Below are 24133 nucleotides of genomic sequence, written 5' to 3'. Positions count from 1 at the left end.
CCTTTCTTTTTCTCTTCTTCTTCTGGGACCCCTATAATTCGAATGTTGGTGCATTTAATGTTGTCCCACAGGTCTCTGAGACTGTCCTCAATTCTTGTCATTCTTTTTTCTTTATTCTGCTCTATGGTATTTATTTCCACTATTTTATCTTCCAGGTCACTTATCCATTCTTCTGTGTCAGTTATTCTGCTATTGATTCCTTCTAGAGAGTTTTAAATTTCATTTATTGTGTTGTTCATCATTGTTTGTTTGCTCTTTAGTTCTTCTAGGTCCTCGTTAAACGTTTCTTGTATTTTCTCCATTCTATTTCCAAGATTTTGGGTCATCTTTACTATCATTACTCTGAATTGTTTTTCAGGTAGACTGCCTATTTCTTCTTCATTTGTTTGGTCTGGTGGGTTTTTACCTTGCGCCTTCATCTGCTACATATTTCTCTGTCTTCTCATTTTGTTTAACTTACTGTGTTTGGGGTCTCCTTTTCGCAGGCTGCAGGTTCATACTTCCCATTGTTTTTGGTGTGGGCCCCCAGTGGGTGAGGTTGTTTCAGTTGCTTGTGTAGTGTTCCTGGTGAAGGGACTGGTGCCAGTGTTCTGGTGGGTAAGGCTGTATCTTGTCCCTCTCGTGGGCATGGCTGCGTCCAGTGGTGTTTTTTGGGGTGTCTGTGAACTTAGTATGACTTTAGGCAGCCTCTCTGTTAATGGGTGTGGTTGTGTTCCTGTCTTGCTAGTTGTTTGGCATGGGGCGTCCAGCACTGGAGCTTGCTGGCCATTGGGTGGAGCTGTGTCTTAGTGTTGAGGTGGAGATCTATGGGAGAGCTCTCGCTGATTGATATTACGTGGAGCTGGGAGGTCTCTGGTGGTCCAATGTCCTGAACTCGGCTCTCCCACCTCAGAGGCTCAGGCCTGACACCTGGCCAGAGCACCAAGACCCTGCCAGCCTCACGGCTCAGGAGAAAAGGAAGAGGAAAAAAAGGGGAAAAAAACCCCAAAAAACAACAGATAGAACCCCAAACCAAATGGTAAAAGCAAAACTAAACAGACAAAATCACAGAAAGAAACAAAAACAACAAAATAGAAACAAACAGTCAGAACCCTAGGACAATGGTTAAAGCAAACCTAAACAGACAAAATCACACAAAGAAACATCATATACACACTCACAAAAAGAGAAAAAAAGGAAAAAAAATTTTTAATTAAAAAAATAATAAACTTTAAAAAAAGAGAGCAACCAAACCAATAAAAAATCCACCAATGATAACAAGCACTAAAAACTAAACTAAGATAAACATAAGAATCAGAAACAAGTCAGATGCAGAAAGCAAACCCCAAGTCTACAGTTGCTCCCAAAGTCCACTGCGTCAATTTGGGGAACATTCATTGTCTATTCAGGTATTACACAGATGGAAGGTTCATCAAGTTGCTTGTGGGGATTTAATCTGCTGCTCCTGAGGCTGCACGGAGAACTTTCCCTTTCCCTTTCTCTTCTTTGTTCGCACAGCTCCCGGGTTTCAGCTTTTGTTTTAGCCCCACCCCTGAATGTAGGCCACCCTCAGGCGTCTGTTCCCGCCCAGACAGGAGGGGTTAAAGCAGGGGCTGATTAGATCTCTCTTGCTCACTCAGGCTGGGGAGTGGAAGGGGTACAGTAGTCATAATTGTAATTCGGGGCGAGCCTGCAGTGGCAGAAGCCAACATGACATTGCAACAGCCTGAGGTGTGCCATGTGTTCTCCTGGGGAAGTTGTCCCTGGATCTCAGGACCCTGGCAGTGGTGGGCTGCACAGGCTCCTGGGGTGGAGGGGGGTGTGTGTGTGGGTAGTGACCTGCGCTTGCACACAGGATTCTTGGTGGCAGTGGTGGCAGCATTAGCATTTCATGCTTGTCTCTGGGGTGTGAGCTGATAGCTGCAACTTGCACCTGTCTCTGGAGCTTGCTTAGGTGGTTCTCTGAATCCCCTCTCCTTGCGCACCCCGAAACAATGGTCTCTTGCCTTTTCGGCAGGTCCAGACATTTTCCCTGACTCCCTCCCGGCTATCTGTGGCATACTAGCCCCCTTTAGGCTGTGTTCACGCAGCCAACCCCAGTTCTCTCCCTGGGGTCTGACCTCTGAAGCCCAAGCCTCAGCTCCCAGCCCCTGCCCCGCCTGGCGGGTGAGCAGACAAGCCTCTCAGGCTGGTGAGTGCTGGTCAGCACCGATCCTCTGTGCGGGAATCTCTCCGCTTTGCCCGCTGCACCCCTGTTGCTGCGCTCTCTTCTGTGGCTCCGAAGTTTCCCTCCCACCCACCCTCAGTCTCCGCCCGCAAAGGGGCTTCCTAGTGTGTGGAAACTTTTCCTCCTTCACAGCTTCCTCCCAGAGGTGCAGGTCCCATCCCTATTCTTTTGTCTCTGTTTTTCCTTTTTTCTTTTGCCCTACCCAGGTACATGAGGAGTTTCTTACCTTTTGGGAGGTCTGAGGTCTTCTGCCAGCGTTCAGTAGGTGTTCTGTAGGAGTTGTTCCACATGTAGATGTATTTCTGATGTATTTGTGGGGAGGAAGGTGATCTCTGCGTCTTTCAGCTCCTCCATCTTGAAGGTCTCTCCCGCGAGTCCTTTGACATCCATAAAGAACAACACCTCTTTTGGCTAGATGGTGCTTATATTAAAAAGGTAGCCAGGTAGGTTCAGATGTAGATTCAGGTATGTGCCCACTGTTTGCATACTGTTTAAAACACGTATTTAATTCATCCAACCAGCAGATCCAGTGAGTCCAAATCACCTATTTTCCAAACAGACTCCAGCTTTTGTATCTACACGATGGTGCGTTGCCTTCATTTTCTTCTAAATCTCTTTCCTTGTCCTCAGTCCCCTCCTGCTTTGGTATCGAGTGCGTCGTATGACTTGAGCCGCTTCCTGACCCCAGGTCCTTGTCTTCTCTCCCAACATGCTTTGTAGGTCCCCCTCCCGGGGTACATCGAGGCTTACCCCCGGTCCCGGTATCAGCAGAGCTCGCCCTCCAGGCTCCCTCGCCAGTACAGCCAGCCAGCCGGGCTGCACCCCAGCTTGGAGCAGGCCCCGCTGCCCTCCGCAGCAGCCTCACAGCAGAGCCTGGCGGAGAATGACCCGTCCGACACGCCCCTGACCAACATCTCCACAGCGGCCCTGGTGAAGGCCATCCGGGAAGAGGTGGCCAAGCTGGCCAAGAAGCAGACGGACATGTTTGAGTTCCAGGTCTAATGCCTTCGCCCACTTCCAGACTCTGAGGACACAGTCTTTGGTTTTCTCCAGCCTGGCTTGATGGGTCTGGAGGCAGACGATGTGGGCGTTTTTCTCACCCTCAGTTTCTAAAAACGTGAACAGTGGGGCTTCTGGGGAACAGGAAACTCTTGAACAACTGGATGCTTGGCTTATTCAACTGATTGTATGTCAACAAGTCCCCATGTGGGACCATATGTTTGTTTGATACTCTGTTACATTAACTGTTTGAACTGAGGGTGTATTTCCCTATGGAGCCTTAGTCACGAGAGATGCTCGCAGATCTGCAGATTCCTGTCCAATGCCATATTTTAATAAATCATCACCAGAATGGGGAGAGCACAGCTCTATCTTCGGTGACCTCTGCATGTTAACTCTATTTCTGTGTTAAAGGCAATGCAGGCGTGTGATGAAGTCCCAGACTGTACTCTCTCTCATTCAGCCATAGCTGTAATCATTGCAATCACCTCCCGTCTCCAAGGGAGACACTGACTCCAACCAAGAGAGCTGAGTCCTTTTCTTTTAAAGGCTCATATTCAAAGTCAAATAAATTGGATGAAAATCAGTACTGTCAGTCAATGACTGCACCTATGAACAGTCCTGACTCTTTTCCCCCCGCAATTAATTCAACAAAGGCCAAGAAAGAGAGAGAGAAGATGAGAGGGAATGGTGGATTCGTGTTGACAGGTTTTTGAAAAGGTGTTGTCATTCTGGAAATGGAGTATTCTGCAAGCTGGGCTCTGGCTGGAAGAGAATCGGTGCTAAGAGCTTTAAAGGTCCTACAAAAGAAAAAAGGTTTTCTTTGCCCTGCAACGAAGGTGGCCTGAGAACGAAGCTTCTCTCTTTTGGGGGACGATAGACACATCGACTTTTACAAGGAAACCTCTGTCTCTTCAGCGATGATGTCCAGCATGTGCTGCCCAGTGATACAAAAGGAAATAGTCATTGATGCCTGTTAGAAGCAGGAACAGTGGACCCAGTCTCCCCAGGCTGCAGCCTCTGTTCATAGAAGCTTCTGAATGCAGAAAACCTGTTGATTTACATTTAAATGTAAATAACATTTTTAAAGGTGTATGGAGTTAGCCAGTCCCCTCCCGCACTCCTTCCCATAGTTAGTTAATAGACATAGGAGGACCTTTGCCAAAATGGCAGGCTTCTGACCTCATGACCGTGATGTTGCAAATCAGCCTCCCTGGCGTGGCAGGTGAGCCTCCAGAGCTCTGGGTGGACAATACCTCGCAGCCCTAAGGCACCAGCTGCTGACTGTCAGTGCAAAAGCAAAACAGGTGCTGACTTCAGGTAGCCCAGGGGAGGGGACACCGTGGTGTCCTCACCAACTTTGGGAGCTATGCTCAATGTTGGGGACTTACTTGGTGTCTGTTGGAGAGTGAGGTCCTGTCCTGCCTTCTCACCCATGATCCATCTAGCTTCAGCTTGTATCCATCCCCTCTGAGTCCATCTTTCCATTCTCCTCATGAGTTTCTTTGGTCTTTATTGAGAGAAGAAGCTGGAAATTTTAACATTCAGAGAAGAGTAGGAGTGGAATTGATTAGAGTGGGAGAGTCAAACTGTCAAAGCACAGACTTTTCAAAGAAGCTGTTTTTATTTCCCAATGGCAAATTGCCCTTTCTGGAATGTTCTGGAGATACTGTGTCATGGAATCCCCAAACGAGTCTCTTGTCCTGATGATATTAGGTAGTGTCCTTTTGGTATGCCGGTTGATCTTTCATAGTGTTAGTTTTTTGTTACTTAAAAAAAAAATCAGCTATAAATAAAATGTATTTTTGTAATTTCCATGTGTATATATGGTATATTTCTACCAATGGCCACTTGTTGTAGTCCAAAACCTAAATCAGTTTGCAAAACACTTTGGACAGTGCAAGATTTTACTGACAGATTAACACAATGCCTAAGTCTATCCAAATAGGTATTCTGTGCACTTGAATGAACAAAGAGCCAAAGAAACTCAGCCTTTTCATGCAAACGGTATGAGTCCAATAAAGTCAGCTACATTGTCCCGCCTTATCAATGATATGAATATTTCATCAGTGCAATGACATCAACCTGGTACTTTGTCTACTTGGTAAATGCCTGGAAATACTGTATGTTAAAATGAAGTTCCAAGACCTTAGTGTAATTTAACTGTAGGCACATGCGTTCAAGACAGTGTCTGTGTTTTGGATGTACCAGTGACTCGCAGAAGAGGAGCCCACGGTGTGCGGTGGTCTGGCTCCAGCTGGCTAAGAGGATGCAGAAAAATCATGGTGAGCTGTGTAGAACCCCATGAAATACTGAGTCAGTCGATGGAGATGGCTAAAAATACAGCATGCTAAATCAGACACTCTTTTAAATGAGATACTGCAGGTTTAAGAGCAGTATATGGGAGGAACACCTTAAGTTGAGAAGAAATCAAATCTGTTTGTGTTGTCCCACCAATGCGAAGATGGCTGCCACTGTTTGATATTCTGTGACTAAGATGTGGTCCCTTTTCTGAAGAGTGTCCTGACCTCATGGAGGTTATGGATACCTGGACAGCTGACTCTGAGAAAAGGCAGGTGGTCAAAAGTGCCCTGTGGAAGTGAACACAGAGTTCCACGCAAACCCAGAGGCTCTGTGTTCCTCATCACCCTCCAGACAGTTGAAGAAGCCACAGAGGACATTGGTGACCTCAGAGAAGGAAGCTAAAGTCTGAAGAAGTGGACTGACCTGCCCGAAGCCTCCAGCCCAAGCCCACTGACTCACGATCGGGCTTGCTTTCCATTTCACCATGCTGCCTGCACGCTTGCCTGCGACACGTTTCTTGAACTGCGCTAGGAAGTTCAAAAAGTAGACAAGGGTCATATGAGGGACAATCTACGTTCTTGGGAAGAAAAAAGATAATTGAATATGTAAAGAACTTCAGATAAAGTGTATGAGGACAATGCGTTTGTGGCATAATAAACATTTTTCGGAACTAGTTTCAACGTGAGTTTTCTGCATTCATGAAAAGAAAGGCATTTTGGCTTTTTCCAGAGAGCGCCTTCGAGGAAATGGTGTTCTCTGCCGCTGTTCAAGACTTCAGGGCTGTGTTCTTCTCTCAGTGCCGTGGGTCCAAACAGGCAGGTGGGGAGGCCACAGCAGCTTGTCACCGAGAGGCAGCCAATTCTGCACTTTGCATTAGGGGAGGCGATCCCGTGGTACAGGAACGTAAAAGTCTATTGCGTGCCCTGGTACCTACCACCCGAGATGCATTGGTACCTGTGGAATAGGAACTTGCCTCTTTCAGGGTGTGCTATGGACTGAATGTGTCCTCCGCAATTTCTATGCTGAAATCCTAACCCCCAATGTGATGGTATTAGGAGGTGGGGCCTTGGGAGGTGCTTAGCTAGTGAGGGGAGCCCTCGTGAATGGGATTAATGCCCTTATAAAAGGGACCCCAGAAAGCTCTCTTGCCCTCTTTTCTGCTACATGAGGATAAAATAAGAAGTCGATAGTCTGCAACCCAGAAGAGGGCTCTCACCAGGACCTGACCATGCTGGCACCCTGATCTCGGACTTCGTCCTCCAGAACTGTGAGAAATAAATGTCTGTTGTCTGTGAGCCACCCAGGCTATGGTTCTCTGGTATGGCAGCCTGAGCTGACGAATGACTAAGACAGGGTGGATCGCGTAGGAATCAATTCTCCGGTGCCAGAAGAAGTTATATTGTGCATGTGTTAATTTAAGAATTCAGCAGAAGGGCATGTAATTTCTGAGCATTCTTGATGGAAGAATGGGTAGGATATTGTTAGATTTGTGATATAAAAAAAGAAGACTTCTGAGAGTCCGGATGGAGGAGGAGAAAGATTTAAATACCTGACTAAAATAAGTGCTTCTCTAACAGGCAGAAATTAACAAAATAGATCAAAAGATTTAAATACCGATTACCAATAAATAAGCTTCTTTTTTCTGCATAACACACAGGCACTCATTGTTTAATGAAAAAAAATAACAGGGGGGTTTACCTGGTGGCGCAGTGGTTGAGAGTCCGCCTGCCGATGCAGGGGACGCGGGTTCGTGCCCCGGTCCGGGAAGATCCCACATGCCGCGGAGCGGCTGGGCCCGTGAGCCATGGCCGCTGAGCCTGCGCGTCCGGAGCTTGTGCTCCGCAATGGGAGAGGCCACAACAGTGAGAGGCCTGCGTACTGCAAAAAAAAAAAAGAACAGATATTATTTTAAAGTTTGAGAACAGAATTTAAATGTAATCCACTCCTATTACACATCAGAAAGTAGTTTGGACTTTTCTAACAAAATACAGCCAAATACGCTTAGGGAAAGGTAATCATTTAGCAGTGACTGACTTGGGTCCAAGTATTAGAAATTAAATGCAGCCATTTAGTCCAATCTTGAAGATATTCTAGTCAAGGACCTTTGTGAGGACCAGAAACCCATTCACACTTGCTCAAATGTAGAGACTGACTGAGCAAATACAGGCAGACCTCAGAAATATTGTGGGTTTGGTTCTAGACTGCCACAGTAAAGCAAATATCACAATAATGTGAGTCACATTAATTTTGGGGTTCCCAGTGCATATAAAAGTTATATTTACACTATACTGTAGTCTATTCAATGTGAAATAGCATTATGTCTAAAAAAATACATACCTTAATTTAAAAACACTTTATTGGTAAAAAGTGCTAACCGTCACCTGAACCTTCAGCGAGTTGCAATCTTTTTGCTGGTGGAGGGTCTTGCTTCAGTGTTAATGGCTGCTGACTGATCAGGATGGTGGTTGCTGAAGGCTGGCACGGTCGTGGCAATTTCTTAAAATAAGGCAACGATGAAGTTTGATGCATTGATTGACTCTTCCTTTCATGAACGATTTCTCTATAGCTGCAATGCTGTTCGATAGCATTTTGACCACATTAGAACTTCTTTTAAAATTGAGTCAATCCTCTCAAAACGCTGCTGCTGCTTTATCATCTAAGTCATATTCTAAATCCTTTGTTGCCCTTTCAACAGCCTTCACAGCATCTTCACCAGGAGTAGATTCCATCTCAAGAAACCATTTTCTTTGCTCATCCATAAGAAGCAACTCCTCATCCGTTACAGTTTTATCATGAGATTGCAGCAATTCAGTCACATCTTCAGGCTCCACTTTTAGTTCTCTTGCTGTTCCCACCACATCTGCAGTTACTTCTTCCACTGAAGTCATCCATGAGAATTGGAATCAACTTCTTCTAAACTCCTGTTATGTTGATATTGTGACCTCTTCCCACGAATCACAAGTGTTCTTAATGGTATCTAGAATAGTGAATCCTTTTCAGAACGTTTTCAATTGACCTTGCCCACATCCATCAGAGGAATCACTATCTGTGAAGCCTTACAAAATGCATTTCTTATATAATAAGACAAAGTCAAAAGTACTCCTTGATCCATGGGCTGCAGAATGGATGTGCTAGCAAGCATGAAAACAGCATGAATCTCATTGTACATCCCCATCAGAGCTCTTGGTTGACCAGGTGTGTTGTCGATGAGCAGTACTATTTAAAAAAAGAATCTTTTCTGAGCAGTAATCTCAACAGTGGGCTTAAAATATTCATTAAACCATGTTGTCAAACAGATGTGCTGTCATCTGGGCTTTCTTGTTCCATTTATAGAGCACAGGCAGAGTAGATTTAGCATAATTCTTAAGGGCCCTAGGGTTCTTGGAATGGTAAATGAGCATTGGCTTCAACTTTAAGTCACCAGCTGCATTAGCCTCTAACAAGAGAGTGAGCCAGTCCTTTGAAGTTTTGAAGCCAGGCATTGGCTTCTCCTCTCTGGCTATGAAAGTCCTGGATGACATCCCCTTCTAATATAAGACTGTTTTGTTGTATGGCTGTTAGCATAACTGATGGCCATCTTGGACGCTTAGTTTCTCCTGTCCGTTTACTGACTTCACCCAGGACTGTACTGTGCAGTGAATCACTTCTCTGTCATCAAAGGCTTTGTAGTTAATAGATACTGTTTAATAATCGTTAGGACCCGGTAGCCTCTATGCTCTCTAGTCCCCCCAAATGATGAAAACCTTCCCTAATGTAATCCCGGTGCCCATGAGACTAGTTACCCATCATAAATCTTGACTTAGGAATGCACGTCCTGTTTCCAAGCACATACCTCCATATTCTAGGTTAGCGATCAAATTGTCCCAACGGCCCCTCGGCAGTGCAGAATGCTTCTGGATTGTTTTCCAGCCGATCCCACCCTGTGAGTAAATTACCCTGTAATAAACTGATCCGTTGATTACATGGAGCTTCCTGCCAAATTTTTCAGTCTCAAGATGCCTTCTCAGTCTGGTGGGTACTTTTCATTCCCTCTGTCCTCCAACAGTCGTCTACATTGACAGTCTGTTGTTCAGTGCAGTCACCTTCATTAATCATCTCAGCTGTATCTGCTGGGTGACTTGCTGCAGCTTCTGCATCAGCACTCACTGCTTCACCTTGTGCTTTTATGTTTTGGAGACGGCTTCTTTCCTTAAAGCTCATGAACCAAACTCTGCTGGCTTCAAGCTTTTCTTCTGCAGCTTCCTCACCTCTCAGCCTTCATGAAATTGAAGAGAGCTGGGGCCTTGCTCTGGATGGGGCTTTGATTAAGGGAATGTTGTGGCTGGCTGGATCTTTAGACTACTAAAACTTTTTCCAGACCAGCAATAGGCTGCTTTACTTTCTTATCATTTGTGTTTTCACTGGAGTAGCACTTTTAATTTCCTTCAAGAACTTTTTCTTTGCGCTCACAACTTGGCTAACTGTTTGGTGCAAGAGGCCTAGCTTTTGGCCTGTCTCAGCTTTCAACATGCCTTCCTCTCACTAAGCCTAATCACTTCCGGCTTTTGATTTAAAATGAGAGACATTAGACTCTTTCTTTCATTTGAACATTTAGAGGGCATTGTAGGGTTATTAATTGTCCTAATTTCAATATTGTTGTATCTCAGGGAATAGGGAGGCCCAAGAAGAGGGAGAGAAGAGATGGGGGAACAGCCGGTCAGTGGAGCAGTCAGAACACACACAACATTGACTAAGTTTGTCCTCTATATGGGCGTGGTTCATGGCGCCCAAAACAATTACAATAGTAACATCAAAGATCAGTGATCCCAGACCAACATAACAAATATAATAATAATGAAAAAATCGAAATATTGCAAGAATTACCAAAATGTGATACAGAGACATGAAGAGAACAAATGCTGTTGGAAAAATGGTGCCAATAGACTTGCTTGACACAAGGTTGCCACGAACCTTCGATTTATAAAAAAATGAAATATCTGCAAAGTGCAATAAAGCAAAGCGCAATAAGACCAGGTGTGCCTACGCAGGGCCATTTCATGGAAACAGAACAGCTCCCGGTGGGGAGGGATGGAGACCGACGTCCTCCCCCCGGCTGTCTCCTGTTCTCTCTCCACACGGGCTTTCACCTGTTTTTCTCTGCATACCTGCTCCATTCTCCTGCTTCGCTCGGCCTACTGTCCTTCTCTGTTTTCTCATTAGTGTGTATGTAGCTGAAAATCCACCCCAGGACCCACTCTGCACAACTTTACCCTTTCATTACCCACCCCTCTCTGGCTGCCATCTCTGTGCCCACAGGGCAAATTCTTGAGACTCGGATTGGTCCAGTTCACCCGCCTACGATGAGCCACCCTTGGGTCAGGTGCCTATACAATCAGCTGTCAGCAAGGAGACAGGGGTCATGTGACATAAGCATGGCGCCCCTGGACTGACCCTTTCATTGAGGGCTTTTGCTGAGGGCTTGTACCCAGAGGAGGAAGCATGAGAGGGTAGGTCCTTCAAAAGCCTGGAATTGGCCACTACCCCCAGGATGGCAGCCAGCAGGTGGGCAGTCCCTGTGGACACTGCCACGGAGAGGCGAGGGCATCCTCGACTCCCACGTCAAGTGAGCATGCACGTGCTTGCAGACCTGCCCACCACTCCCACCCCAACACCTGCCCTGTTGAAAATGCTGCTGGGTCTAGGAAGTGACTTCTGACTGAGGCCCAGTTAGCACAACGTCTTGCTTAGCAATGATAAATACTTGTAAATTGAAACGAATGATCTTAGCTCAGGTGATGTTAATATGGCTCCTGGCCACACACTTGCATGATGTGAAAACTGATGAGCTTCTCAACAGAGTCTTTTGAAACGAAATTGGTCTCTAGTAAAATTGATATTATTGTGGCTCTTCCCTTCTAAATATTTAATAAGTTAATGTCCCAAGAATTGTAAAGTCTCTTGATTTCTTAAGGTGAACTGTTACAGAATCCTAGCCTGTGATAAGTGCTAAAATGTAGGGTGTTTCTGGGAAGGGATATTTAGGAAGTATCAATAGAATTAGTGCCAGAAACAAAATTCTTTTAGAGGATATTAAGTTGCTTTGATTATGCAGGTTTCAAAAACAGAGAAATTTGTGATGGGGCAGAATTTGTCTTCATAGGACAGATCCGCACTTTAATGGAAGTTGTTATATAATGAAATCTTGAAACTGATTATCTCCATTCTCTGACTTTGGCCAGACTTTTGTGAATTATGGAGGGAGGCCATCAATGTATTTTACATAAATTAACTGTGGCTTCACTTTATTTTCCCCCATCTCTACCTTATGACTAAACTGGCCCCCTCCAAACCCACACACAAACTGAGTTGAGAGATGGTTTGACCGAATAGAATCAGAGGAATATCGTTGGTCTGGAAGTTTTGAGAAAAGCAGAAATAATCAAGGCCTTGACAATTCACGTTAAACCAGTCTCTGGTTCCTCATCTGTGAAATGGGTATAAGAACTTTTGCATTTCCTACCTCCCGTGGTGGTTGTAAGGAGCACGTGGCATAATGTATCCGAAAATGCTTTCAAAAGTATATTTGAGGGGCTTCCCTGGTGGCGCAGTGGTTGAGAGTCTGCCTGCCGATGCAGGGGACACGGATTCGTGCCCCGGTCCGGGAAGATCCCACGTGCCGCGGAGCGGCTGGGCCCGTGAGCCATGGCCGCTGAGCCTGCGCGTCTGGAGCCTGTGCTCCGCAACGGGAGAAGCTGCAACAGTGAGAGGACCGCGTACCGCCAAAAAAAAAAAAAAAAAAAAAGTATATTTGAAGATGTTCTTACTAAAGTATTAGCTTCATAATTCAGTTTCATCCAGCGAAATGTTTTAGCTCCTTCCATCTACTGAACTAATTGGTCACATGTTCTATAAAATTTTTAAAGTAGTTACATTCTGTAAAATAAAAATACAAAGATGATCCTAAGTTTGGAACTGCCCATAAAAGCCAGCCTCACCTGGAGCTGTGTTTTGCTGTTGCTGCCTATGATTTGGAGGACATGTAAGTACTTGTGCCTGCGCTTTCGCTCTGGGGGGTAAACCCAGGCCAGGAATTCTCACCAAACATGTTAGACATGCTGGGCAAAGGCAAGTACCGAACAGGAGCTTGACTGTACCTGTTGTAATGTGACGCTCTGCTTCCTAATTAACTTTGTACGTCCTTGGCCTCTGCCAGGAACAGTGTTCATATGCTATTAGAATTTTTTATGGTAAAATAAAATGGCAAAGGCTTTCACGCCCCCAAACCTGCCTGCGCCTCATTTTGCCTACTCCAGATGGTGAGATGGACTCACAAATCAGTTGTACAGCAGTGCCCGCTGGGGGTTGTTAAAGGACAGTTGTGGGTCTGGCAGACACCCTGTGGTCTCAACCTGGGGCATGAGCTCATCAGCTAAAAAGAGCTCACCCCTGGCCATCCACAGGCCCCTGAGCAGCAGTTCCAGCCCATCCACGACTGTATTCTTCGGGCAGATGGTGTCCAGGGGCAGAATAAGCCAATGTTTGCTTACATGCCCTTCTCAGAACATAAAGAAGTCCCATCCGGTGCTCCCGAGGAGTCCAGGGATGACGTTAGTCTGGGACATAAACTCCCAAGACCACCTATTTCCTCATTGCTAGTCCCAGCAATCATGATGCCAGCCTTATGTTTAGACCTGACCAGAGACTCTGTGTTATACTCCATGCTCCGCCCTTTGATCCAAGCTGGTTGGACAGGAGGCATATCTGACCCAGGAGCCACAGATTCATAGGCTGACCAGCCACCAAAAAAATGTGGCTTAGCACGTGGGGCTAGGCCAACCAGATTCTTTCGCTAGGAAACACCAAGAAACAGAGTCTGTTAGCAGCAGGTGTTGAAACTGAATGGTCAAGGCTCAGAGGCCATGATGGGCTGTATTCAAAACAAAGATCTAAGAAATCAGAACATTGACTAAGAAGTAACCTTGAAGCCAAGGAGATTAGAGATAAGAAAGCCTATCTCCTGTAATAAAAATAGACCAAAACCCCAACTCTGAATGTTTCAGAGGAGTCCCTATGCCCTAATGGAGAGACACGACCCTGGGCTTTTGCGGCTCCAGTGAGATTTGGGCAGCAACACAGTGATGTTCCTCACTTCAGCCTAACTGCTGAAGCTTTCTGCAAACACTCAGAAAGTACCTAGAGACTGAGGGAGCGATTCTTCACTCCACTCTGCCCCTCTGTAAAGAAAGGTCAACTATGTACAAAAGACTCCCCCGAAGCTGCTGTCTTGCTTCAGTGACGAGGAATAAACTTAGAGCCCCTGCAAAATGCTGTTGCAGGGCTCGCCATGGGGTGGAGAGCACGGCAGAGGAGAGGACCAGTGGGCCCAGGAACAGAGGGCTTCCCTGCTCCCGCATTTGCTTTTTCTTTCCTCCTGGACCCTGGCTGCTCCTAGCTCTCAGGACCAATGACGTGATCAAATGGAAGGAAGTGGTTGGTGCCTACTTCCATCCCAGGAATGGCTGACATACACAGCCCCAGGGAGCTGGAAAAGGCACATGACAAAGCCAGCCCCTCCTTGCTGGTCTCCATTAGAAATAGGAGAGCAAACTTATTCCAAAGGATGATCTCCAGACATCTTTTAGGAAATGTCATGCATCCAACTCAAGAGCTCTGCTGGCCACTGGAAGCCAGAAAGGATGTGCCTAGGAAGGAGTATGGAACCAAGTAATGAAAACATTAGTGAGAGTGATGGTCAATTAACTGTAAAATGTACACAGATGGTTAGAGGGAAACACAATTGCTGTGAGTCTCTCTATGACCTTTTGGAGGTACAGTTATGACAAATACTGGTTGACACAATTGGGTACTTCATTTTAACAACATTCCAGTGTTCATATTTGCACAAAGAAAAACCCACATTTAGGGAGAGGTCATCTGACTCCTCAGAACTGAAATCAAGTTTTGTTAGCATAACAGTTTCACCACCTACCCCTCCTCCAAGCCAAAGAGCTCTGGCTAACTCTTGAAGGGAAAACACTGCAGGTTACCTGGTCTCTGATATGGGCTCTGTGTGCTTGCTCTGGACTCTGCCAGGCCTTCACAGAACATATAAAAGGGCTTGCTTTTGCCCCCAGTGCCCACTCTGTCACCCAGCTCCTGGTGGCTGAGGCCTACGGGAGCCCCACAGGGCCTGTGGAAGCCACATCTCTTGAAGCCATATTCCCAGTGATGCCGACATAACCTAATGAAAAGTCAGGCTACCACCCAGATGTCTTACCTACGGGACGTTTAGAAACTATTGGATTGGGGACATAGGGTCGACCGATAAGTCATCTGTTGGACCGGATTTCTCATGCTTCGGCTGGTGGCAAAGCCAGAAACTGTTTGCATGCTCCTGGAGTAGTCCATTTTCTAGATCAAATTTGACAGCATCAAGAGAAAGGGCGTAGATAGTCTTAAGACCGTGAAAACAAAGGGTTGCCAAATTGCCCGAGTTGCTTCATGTATTAATGTTCAGGTGCTTTGGGAACTAAAAGTTTGCTTCTCTCTAATTTAAGGTTTTGTCCTGAAAATTGGAAGGTCCCAGACAAGCTTTCTGTGTCCCAGGGGCCAACTCTTTTAATGGTCCAGGTAAAGGAGAACCAAAGGCTGAGACCAGAAGCCGTGACTTGAGCAGATACGAGGCCCGGAGAAGGGCTGCAGGGCTGTCTTTCTGCCAGGGATGTGCATGTCTGTTGACTGTTAATCTTTCATTTAACTGGAACTGTACAGGAAGCACTGATAGAAGCTTCCACATAGCCATCCATTCAGTCCTTCATTGGCTGAGCAAACTTTCCTGAATTCTTACTATGCATCAGACGCCATGCTAGGTGATCGGGATTCAGCGGTGAGCGAGACAGCGCCTCCCCGCACAGAGTTCACGCACAGAGACTGATCCTTGAGACGCAAAGCCCAACATATGAAGGACTCACCATGCATTCAACGATTTTTCTACCTCATAAGAGCCAGCCTAATGAAAACTGAAGTCCCCTTCTTTCTGGAAACATTTAGGTTTAGAAAATAACAGACTCTGCAATTGCATCTTCTGATTAGGCTACACACAGCTTTCCTTCCCAAGGATCTTTAACCGATTAGTAAGGTACCCACAATATACCAGTGGGGATAGAGAACAAGTTGCCAACTGCCAAGAATCAACAAGTATTTGTTGATTTCAGGAACCATATATTCAGTACTTTACGAGTGAAACCACGGTGCACCGAACACTCACTTTGCATTGTTCATATCAGTACACTGCCATTCAGAACATACTGGATTATTAATGAATGGGCTTGGGTTTTTATTCAGCCTCTGAACTATAGTGCTCTGTGGAGCAAATCTAAACAGGTGAACCAGGTAGAGCTCTGCAGTGATACCACTTTTTCTTTCTTTGTGATACCATTTCTCTGCTGCATTAGCCTGTTTTCCTTAGTTGAAATTGTGTTTGTTTACTCCTGGAAATTTTGCACATGAAATAAAGCACATCCTCTTGCTGGTAATTTTCTTTCCAAGGTGTTAGTGGATCTATGTGTTCACATTTTGTCTTTTCTCTTGCGTACTAGTTCTTTCTCCATTCCCCATAAGGAAAAGATTTTAACAAGCGTTTACAAATTCTCATAATATTAGAAATCACCATGTGATGAACTGATGTCTCCCAGTAAATTTCCCCAGAATTTACTGGGGAAATGATCCAGGTTTATACCCTGCAATCCACCCCATGACCTGTGGACACTATAGAGGCCTACCTGGTCAAAGATTAAGCAGAATTAGGACTTCAGCCGGGCAGGTACTCAAAATGAGGGAGAGGGGAAAGAATGGGGAGGAGATGGAGGGTTTTAAATATAATTTAATATTTAGGGGAAGAAAGCAATGTAGTCACCACTGAGTGGGAGTGGAAGAATTTCCTTGATTTTAAATCATGCATGGAGTGAGAGGACACCAAAATATTTTCAGTTTGGGGTCTGAAAAGTTTTACTCTAGCTCTGAATCTATGTCAAGGCCACTGTTATCACACTTTAAAGGGATGCCCATGTTAGGATTTGGGGTCATCCGGCCTAGATTGGAACCTCACCTTTACCACATTCTAGCTGTGCTCCTCTGGGCAAGTCATGTCCCCTCTCTGAGCCTTATCTGTGAAATGAAGCTGGGATCTAGTCAGTGAAGTGACTATAGAGCTGGAGGGAGAGAACACAGAGTTTCCAACTGCAGGGCACTCTACGAGCATGATGGACTATTGTTATTGATTAGCCTCTGCTTGAATACTTCTAGCGTTGGGAAACTCACTATCTTGCCAGAGCTGAAGCATTACCCATTGATCCACCAGGAGTGACTCCTATGCTCAGCCCCTTCCAGCCCCCAACTGTGGACAGCCTCCCTTTTCAACAGCTCAGGACACCAATAAGCGCCCCCCAAAAGAGGGTGAGCTCAGGACACCTAGGGAGACGTCGCTGGTGCTGTGATAGGAAAGGCTCTTCATCACCTGGCTGAGGTGAGACTAGCTGGAACCGGCTGCAGATCTCCCACAGATTCCACAGTCCCATCACTCCCAGGAGTCATTCTTCTGAGCACCCAAAAGACTCAACTCACCCAGGGCATACCATCCTGGTCCTAGCAAGCAACTTGCAAAACACCTGAGCTTGGTGCATTTAAAGGTCTGGCAGCAAAGACGGTCGGCTCTGTAAGAATGACATGGAACTCATTACCAGAATCATATGGTAAGCCAGAGGAAAATAAGATTCTATTTAGTAAAACTCCATGAGACTGCTCATGTCACTGCTCAGGGACAGCGTTGCTAAAGTGAAGTTCGCCTGTGCTGGATTCAGGAGAAAACTTGCCTGTCCTTATCTTGGAGTCCAGACTCTTGTCAGTTATGACATTTGCCCACACACTGTCCATAGCAGCTGGCTGAGGTGGGCTGGAGGGGAACAGGGAAAATAGAATAAACTGAAGCCAGTCAAGAAACAATGAGCTAAGGGTTTAAGTGTTTGGGCTTTAGAGCAGCTTGGCCACATCCTAGCTGTACACTTCTTTGTGCCTCTGTAAGTGGGGATGAGGACATATTCCTCATAGGTTCAGGCTATAAACATTAATGAGATGCTATAAGTAGCGTGCTGAGCCCAGGACCTGGCACAGAGAAATCCCTTGATAACTAGTGCTTGATAGTTGGTATCATGTGATATTGTGGCAGGGCTGGGGAGAAACTCCCAGAGTGTCACTAACCCCCAGTGGTCTCTCTTGCACTCAGACCCCAAGACACCTCTTCTGGTGCTAGAACTGGTCTCGTCAGAGCATCTTTGCTCTGTTCCTGAAACAAACTATAAAATGACATCAGTTCTTGAAACGCACCTGTAGTAAACTGTTTCTTTGGGATGGATGGGGAAGGATGCAGTGAGCAATTCAGATTTAGACACCACCCTCTTTCCCGTGCAGAGGGTCACACAACCTTGTTCTGCAAGAGGCCTGATTGCGTACATGCCCGCGTGCGCACGTGCACAAACACTCCACATCTCGGACAAGCGAGCCTTTTCCTGATTGTCCTGTGACTCTTCCCAAATCACTTCCAGGAGGGATAAAAAGGGAGCCTAGCTTCCTGGAGGCTTACACAGAGAGGAGCTGCTACTTGGAGGGAGCGGGTGGGCTCAGCTGACAACCCACTGTGTCCCCATAGGCAGTGGCTTCACTTCACTGGTTTCTAAAGAGATACCACTTTGACCTGCTCCCATATCACTTAATGCTGGAAACCAAGCCTACATTAAACCCCAAACTTCCCTCTTTCCACACTCAACATGATCTAATCAATTAAATAAGGGGGAAAAATATATATATAGACTTGAGCTGTCCAGCATGGTAGCCACTAACCCCATGTGGCTATTTAAACTGAAATTTAAATAATTAAAATGAAATAAAATTTAAAATTCAGTTGCTCAGGTGTACTAGCCACATGTCAAGTCTCAATAGCCATGTGTGGCTAATGACTTCCATATTAAACAGCACAGATACAAAACAGTTCTGTCACTGCAGATAGTTCTATTAGACAACATAGATCTGCTATGGATGGAAACGTGTCCCCCCACCCCACCCCACCCTGCCCCACATACATAGGTTGAAGCCTTAATCCCCAGTGTGTTGGCATTTGGAGATGGAGCCTTGGGAGGTAATTAGGTTTAGATGAGGTCATGAAGGTAGGGCCTTCATGGTGGTATTAATGTCCTTATAAGAAGAGGGAGACACACCAGAGCTCTCTCTCTCTCTGCCATGTGAGAACACAGCAAGAAGGTGGCCAACTGCAAGTCAGGAAGAGAGCCCTCACCAGGAACTGAACTGGCCAGCACCTTGATCTTGGACTTCCAAGCCTCCAGAACTGTGAGAAATAAACATCTGTTGTTCAAGCCACCCCGTCTATGGTACTTTGTGATAGCAGCCAGAGCAGACCAGTGCAGATAATAAGTATTAATGAGTTCAGTCCAGCTTCTTTTATTCATGTGAACTGGGTTTTTCGCCTTGAAACTGGTTCTGGAAAAATATTTTCCCCGTGCAAGTAAAACGTGGCTCTCAGCAGGTGGCCACCTGCAGCTTCTGAGAAGGGCCTGATGTTGCATCTGTGTTTATTTTTGCAATGAATGCCTGCAATGGCCACAGTGTCTCCTCCTCCCTAAAGATTTCCAAATGGCATTTTCTTCTAGATGATAAAGAACAAGCTTGTAAATATCAGCCCTGGATGTGAGGGGATGGGGGCTGTTTCATCCCAAGTCTAAATCCATGCTGTCACCTAGTGGATCCCCCCCGCCCCACATGAGAGGAACAAGGACTTTGTGTTAATGACCAGAAGCCTTGATGCAAATTTGCCTGGCAAACCCTAGGAAGGTGAGCATTAGCTGTGTGTCAGGTGGTGAGCTGAGCAGTTCACACACATTATCTCAGTTAATTCGCAACACCAATTATCATGCACATTTTCCATGAGGAAAAGGGCTCAGAGAAGTGAAGAACCTGCTTCACTGACAGAGCCATTGGATGAATAAATGAATGAACAAATCAGTAAAAGCATGCAGGCTTAGTTTCTGTGCACTGCATTCAGATAAACTCTGCAGAGATTAATAATCCTGGGGGAGTCTGGGAATGGATAGATGGAATAGCTAACATTTATCCCCCCTCTGGAGGAATCCTCCCTCAGGCTCCCGTAGAATCATCCGCTGATTATAGGACCTTTCCTGCTCTGTCTCTCCTGGCACCTGACTCGCGACCTAAGCTCAAAGCCACTGGCAATCCACTGCCATTCTGCTCTTAGGAACTGGAACTAGGAAAGGTTCCTGTGAATGGGGAACCCGAGTGACTCTCTAGGAGGAAACTGATCAGAAAGGCAGGAGGTGCACAGGTGTGTAGAGTGAGAAGGAGTTAGGAGGGCAACTGCCTGGGCTCCTGGTGGCTTCCAAGCCCTGGTGCCAATTGGCGTGAGGCTTGTGATGGGACATGTGGTGTGTCTGCAGATGCTCCCCAGCTCCAAGGGCTTCTGGGGGGGCTGCGATCACAGGACCCTGGCCACCCCGCCCCAACATGGACAGAGATGGACATGCAGCCCAGACGAGCCGATCACATTTGCTCTCCGAGGAATGTGGTTGGAGCTGAGTGTCCAGTGGCAGCACCTCATTCCTTTCCTCCTAAAGGCCTGGATGCCTCCTTTGTTTATTTCTCTTGAGTAAGTTTCTACTGTTTGTAACCAAACAAGCCTACTGGCATCTGCTCTTGTTATTTAAATAAACTAGTTTGAGTGGCCTCTTTCCTCTCAACCAGAAAAGCGCCTAGAATATGTGCATCTCCAGCTGTGCGTCACTGATGCACCTTCTGATTCCTCTCCAGTCCTTTCCCTCCAGTCGCCACACAGATGGCTTCTTGGATGTGCTGATGCTCTGCTATGGACGGGATAGAAGGCCTGGGCGATGGCCAAAGCTCTCCCTTTGGGGCACCACCTCCAGAGAGGCCAAGCCCTTGAGCTCACCTGATGTGGCAGATGTGACGTTGCCTGGGAGAAACGTGGTTGGCCCTCTCTAGAAAAGAATCACCCTCTTCCCCAAACTGCCTTCCAGCCACGCTCACCCACTTGCTACTTTTTGTGGGTGGAGCTCTAGGGCCCTGCAAATTCAACGTTTCTCCCTCCCTGCTGGTCAGGCCAACCTCCAGCTCAAACCCCGAGGCCACCACCACTCCCTGTACTAGTAGCTTAGCAGTGAGGGCTGAGTCCTAAACTGGGTGGGAAACAGTAATCATGACTCCCAGCTGGGGGCAGTTCCCCATCTATCACCTTGTTTGTTGTCCCCACCCAACCGTCCCATGAGAGCAATATCTCCATTTCCCAGATGAGGAGACAGGCTCAGAGAGGTTAAGTAACGTCCCAGATATAATGTCCCAACATATCTGGTTGGGGACAGAATCTAGATGCCGTTGAAAGGAAAAGGCCAGTGTGCATGAGGTACCAACACGGCCTTCATCTCCAGTGAGAGGGAAGTCTTTAAAGCGGTGATTACATCTCTTCTATTCCTGCTCCGAGAAGCCAGGCCCCCGCAGGTGCTGGATCCGGCCTGACCCCTTTGGCCATACAGTGGGGCACAGGTTACTTGGCTGAGGGAGTGGCAGGTTTTCCCATCACACCTGAACTCTCTACTTCCCTCAGGACTGACAGATCCTTTGATGAAGCGGTCATGATCTAAACAGTCGGTTTCACCCTCTATCAGGTTTCCTGCTCCATCTTGCTCAAACCAGTTACCATTGGAGAGGATGTACTTCAGTCCCTCACCCACAGGCTGTTCCCTCTGCGTGCCCTCTACCCTGATGTCCTGAGAGTACAAGTTGCTAATCTGATTGGCCGGAGTCCAGACATTCCCTGGGCCCTGCATCACCAGTGGCCAAGCTTACTCCATCTTAAAAGTCAGTGCGCCCGTGCTCCCTGAGCGCCTGTTACAAGGTAAAGCCTGCCTTTGTGAGCAGGCATGACCAGGTTCTTCTTTCCTAGCTCTTCCATGTTGGTAACTAAGTGGGCAATCAAGCTGGAGGCAGCAGGGAGCTCCAATCATACCTTCAGCCCAACTTTGAATGCTCCAAAGCAGCTTTCCCTTTAGCTCAGCTATACATTTTTTTTCCTGTTTATCTGGTGGTGTACTGGTAAATGTTTGACAACCAAGTCTTTATGGAGGTTGGGAAGGGTGAAGAGGACAGGAACAACCCTGATTTGTACATTTGCCAGTTTCCAGAGTGTAAATACTCTCACTGTGGCCAGTTTCAAGACGTCAAGTGGCATTATTAGGAAGGAATGTAACCTTAGCACATCGTTCTATAGTATTTCTGCTCTACAGACGAAGAGCCATAAATAACTTCGAGTGTAGGTAACTGTAAAATGTAGCAAAATAATTAGGGAGTGCTGAATTTTGAATATTTATTACTTTAGTTTTAAATATAGTTTAATTGTAAGTTGATATAGTTTAATTTTTAACAATGGCTGTATTTAACAACCAGCTTACAAAATTCCTGAAAAGTTAATCACTGGCTCTCATGAGCTGTTCGAGCTGGCTCCAGCACACTACTCTATTATTCCTCTGCATAGGGTGTTCGCTCAACTGGGACCCCATCCTGTTTTCATCTGCCAAGCAACCTTCTCTTTGGGGAACAGCCTCTTCCATTCCATTTCATTCTGGAGGGGCTGACAATCACAGGACCTGCCTCCCCCACCATCCTGATAACAGGACCTGTGACCAAAGCCATGGGATGAAGGGATAGGTGACAGGGCTGGGTGTGGGCATTCCTGGGATGTGACACCATAATACCGTCAACCCCATTCTCACTTGGGAAATTGTGGGAAACTCAGCCAACCCCAAAACTATGTCTTGCCAGTATTGAGCCTAATGTTTCCTTCTGATAGCTCACTAGGGCTCCCCCTGTACCTGTGCCCCATGCCGCGGGACAGCCTGGGTGAACCTTGACAGGCCTGAGTTCCAGTCCTGGCTCTGCCATTCCCTAGCTCTGTGCTCAGGAACAGCAGGGGTGGCGGAGGGGGGTGGGTGTAAGCTACTTCACCTTTCAGAGCCCCTGTTCCCTCATCTGTAAAACATGCCAAGAGCGGTTCCTATTTCACAAGGTGCTAGTGAGAATTAGATTGTTCACATCAACTGCCTCCCTCTGTGCCCAGTATGCACTTAACTGGTGGCCAATTTTCGAGCCTGGAGGGATGGGGGCGGGGGCTACTGGGCCTCTGGAGAGGGAATGGGAAACAGGGTCCCACTGGACAGCCCTGTCTCCACCTGAGCTCTGCGCTGGGTTTTCCTGATGCCTAGTTTATTCTCATTTATTCTCATTAAGAGTCTCTAGCTCCCCTCACTGCACTTGCCAGCCTGCAGTTTTCTAGAACAGTGGAGCCTCTCTTGTAACAACCAGCCTGGGGCAATGGGAATCTGGCTTCTTCCTGGAGAGGGGAGACAGGGCCTGGAATGCCCAGGGTGGGCAGACTCCCATGGGGAGAACAGAGGTTGCAAACTCTGGGGGACTGTCCAGCCTTTATATGTCCCGCATTGGGTTTTGGAAACACTGGAATTCATTGCTAAGATTTACAACCCAAGAGCTTTTGCCTGACACTGGGCCCACACTCCTGGCTGGGCGGCAGTGGCTGGAACTGACCCCGCGGTCAGGCAGGAGCTCTGGGGCTTGCCAGCCTCCCCCTGGCTCCCGGCGCCACACCCAGAGTGTCCAGCTGGGCCTCACAGGTGTGCACATTTGCATCCTCAAGCTAGAGGTCGCTGCACAAACTTAGGGGCAAGTGTATGTAACATCCAGGGCTCTCACCACCCCATCTATCCATCTATCAGCGTCTGCACCCTTACACCGCAGATACAACCTCCCGCTATCACAGATAAACCATCTCTGCTTCCATCTAAAGCCAATCCCTCTACTGTAAACTAGACCCAACCCCGCTGGTTTACTCAAGGATACCATTCCAGCAATTCCTCATCTCTCTGAAACCGTGGGTTAAATCCATTTCACCTGCCTTCACTAATCAAGGTCGTTTTAAGACTTGCATGTCCTCCAAGCAGCACAAAGCCTAAACAGTAAGATTTTTGCCTGAGTTTTTGTCCAGAAACTTGGAATCAGCTGTGTCTAATTCGATCTGAGTGGGTTAAGACTGGATAGGACCACTGACCCTCTAACTGGGCCTGTGCCAGTGTCCGCTCAGTGACTTTTTTTTTTTTTTTTTTGCTGTACGCGAGCCTCTCACTGTTGTGGCCTCTCCTGTTGTGGAGCACAGGCTCCGGATGTGCAGGCTCAGCGGCCATGGCTCACAGGCCCAGCCGCTCCGCGGCATGTGGGATCTTCCCGGACCGGGACACGTGTCCCCTGCATCGGCAGGCGGACTCTCAACCACTGCGCCACCAGGGAAGCCCCCGCTCAGTGACTTTTTGACATCAGAGGGCTAAAACCTCCACCCTCAGAACACGCAGAGGCCTGTAGCCGAGTTACACCCAAGCAGAAGGACAATTACCGCACCTTTTCCAACCACCTCCCCATGCTCCCCACGCCTCCGGCCACCCTGAGTCTTTATTCACTACCCCATAAATACCCCAGGCCCTTGCC

The 24133-nt window shown here is 47.0% G+C and overlaps 1 protein-coding gene across 3 annotated transcripts in view; it reads left to right on the top strand.

Moving 5' to 3' along the window:
- Positions 1–7161, top strand: part of KIAA1549L (KIAA1549 like) — a 282463-nt gene extending 275302 nt beyond the window's left edge. For all 3 annotated transcript variants that reach the window (XM_060303369.1, XM_060303368.1, XM_030864767.2), the window contains one exon: positions 2927–7161. In XM_060303369.1, coding sequence (XP_060159352.1) covers positions 2927–3208 — 282 coding nt within the window. In that variant the 3' untranslated portion in view covers positions 3209–7161. The remainder of the gene's footprint in view (positions 1–2926) is intronic.
- The last annotated feature ends 16972 nt before the right edge of the window (positions 7162–24133 follow it).

This window comes from Globicephala melas, chromosome 8 (genome assembly GCF_963455315.2).
Source record: "Globicephala melas chromosome 8, mGloMel1.2, whole genome shotgun sequence".
NCBI lineage: Eukaryota > Metazoa > Chordata > Mammalia > Artiodactyla > Delphinidae > Globicephala > Globicephala melas.
This window is presented reverse-complemented; position numbering and strand designations above follow the sequence as displayed.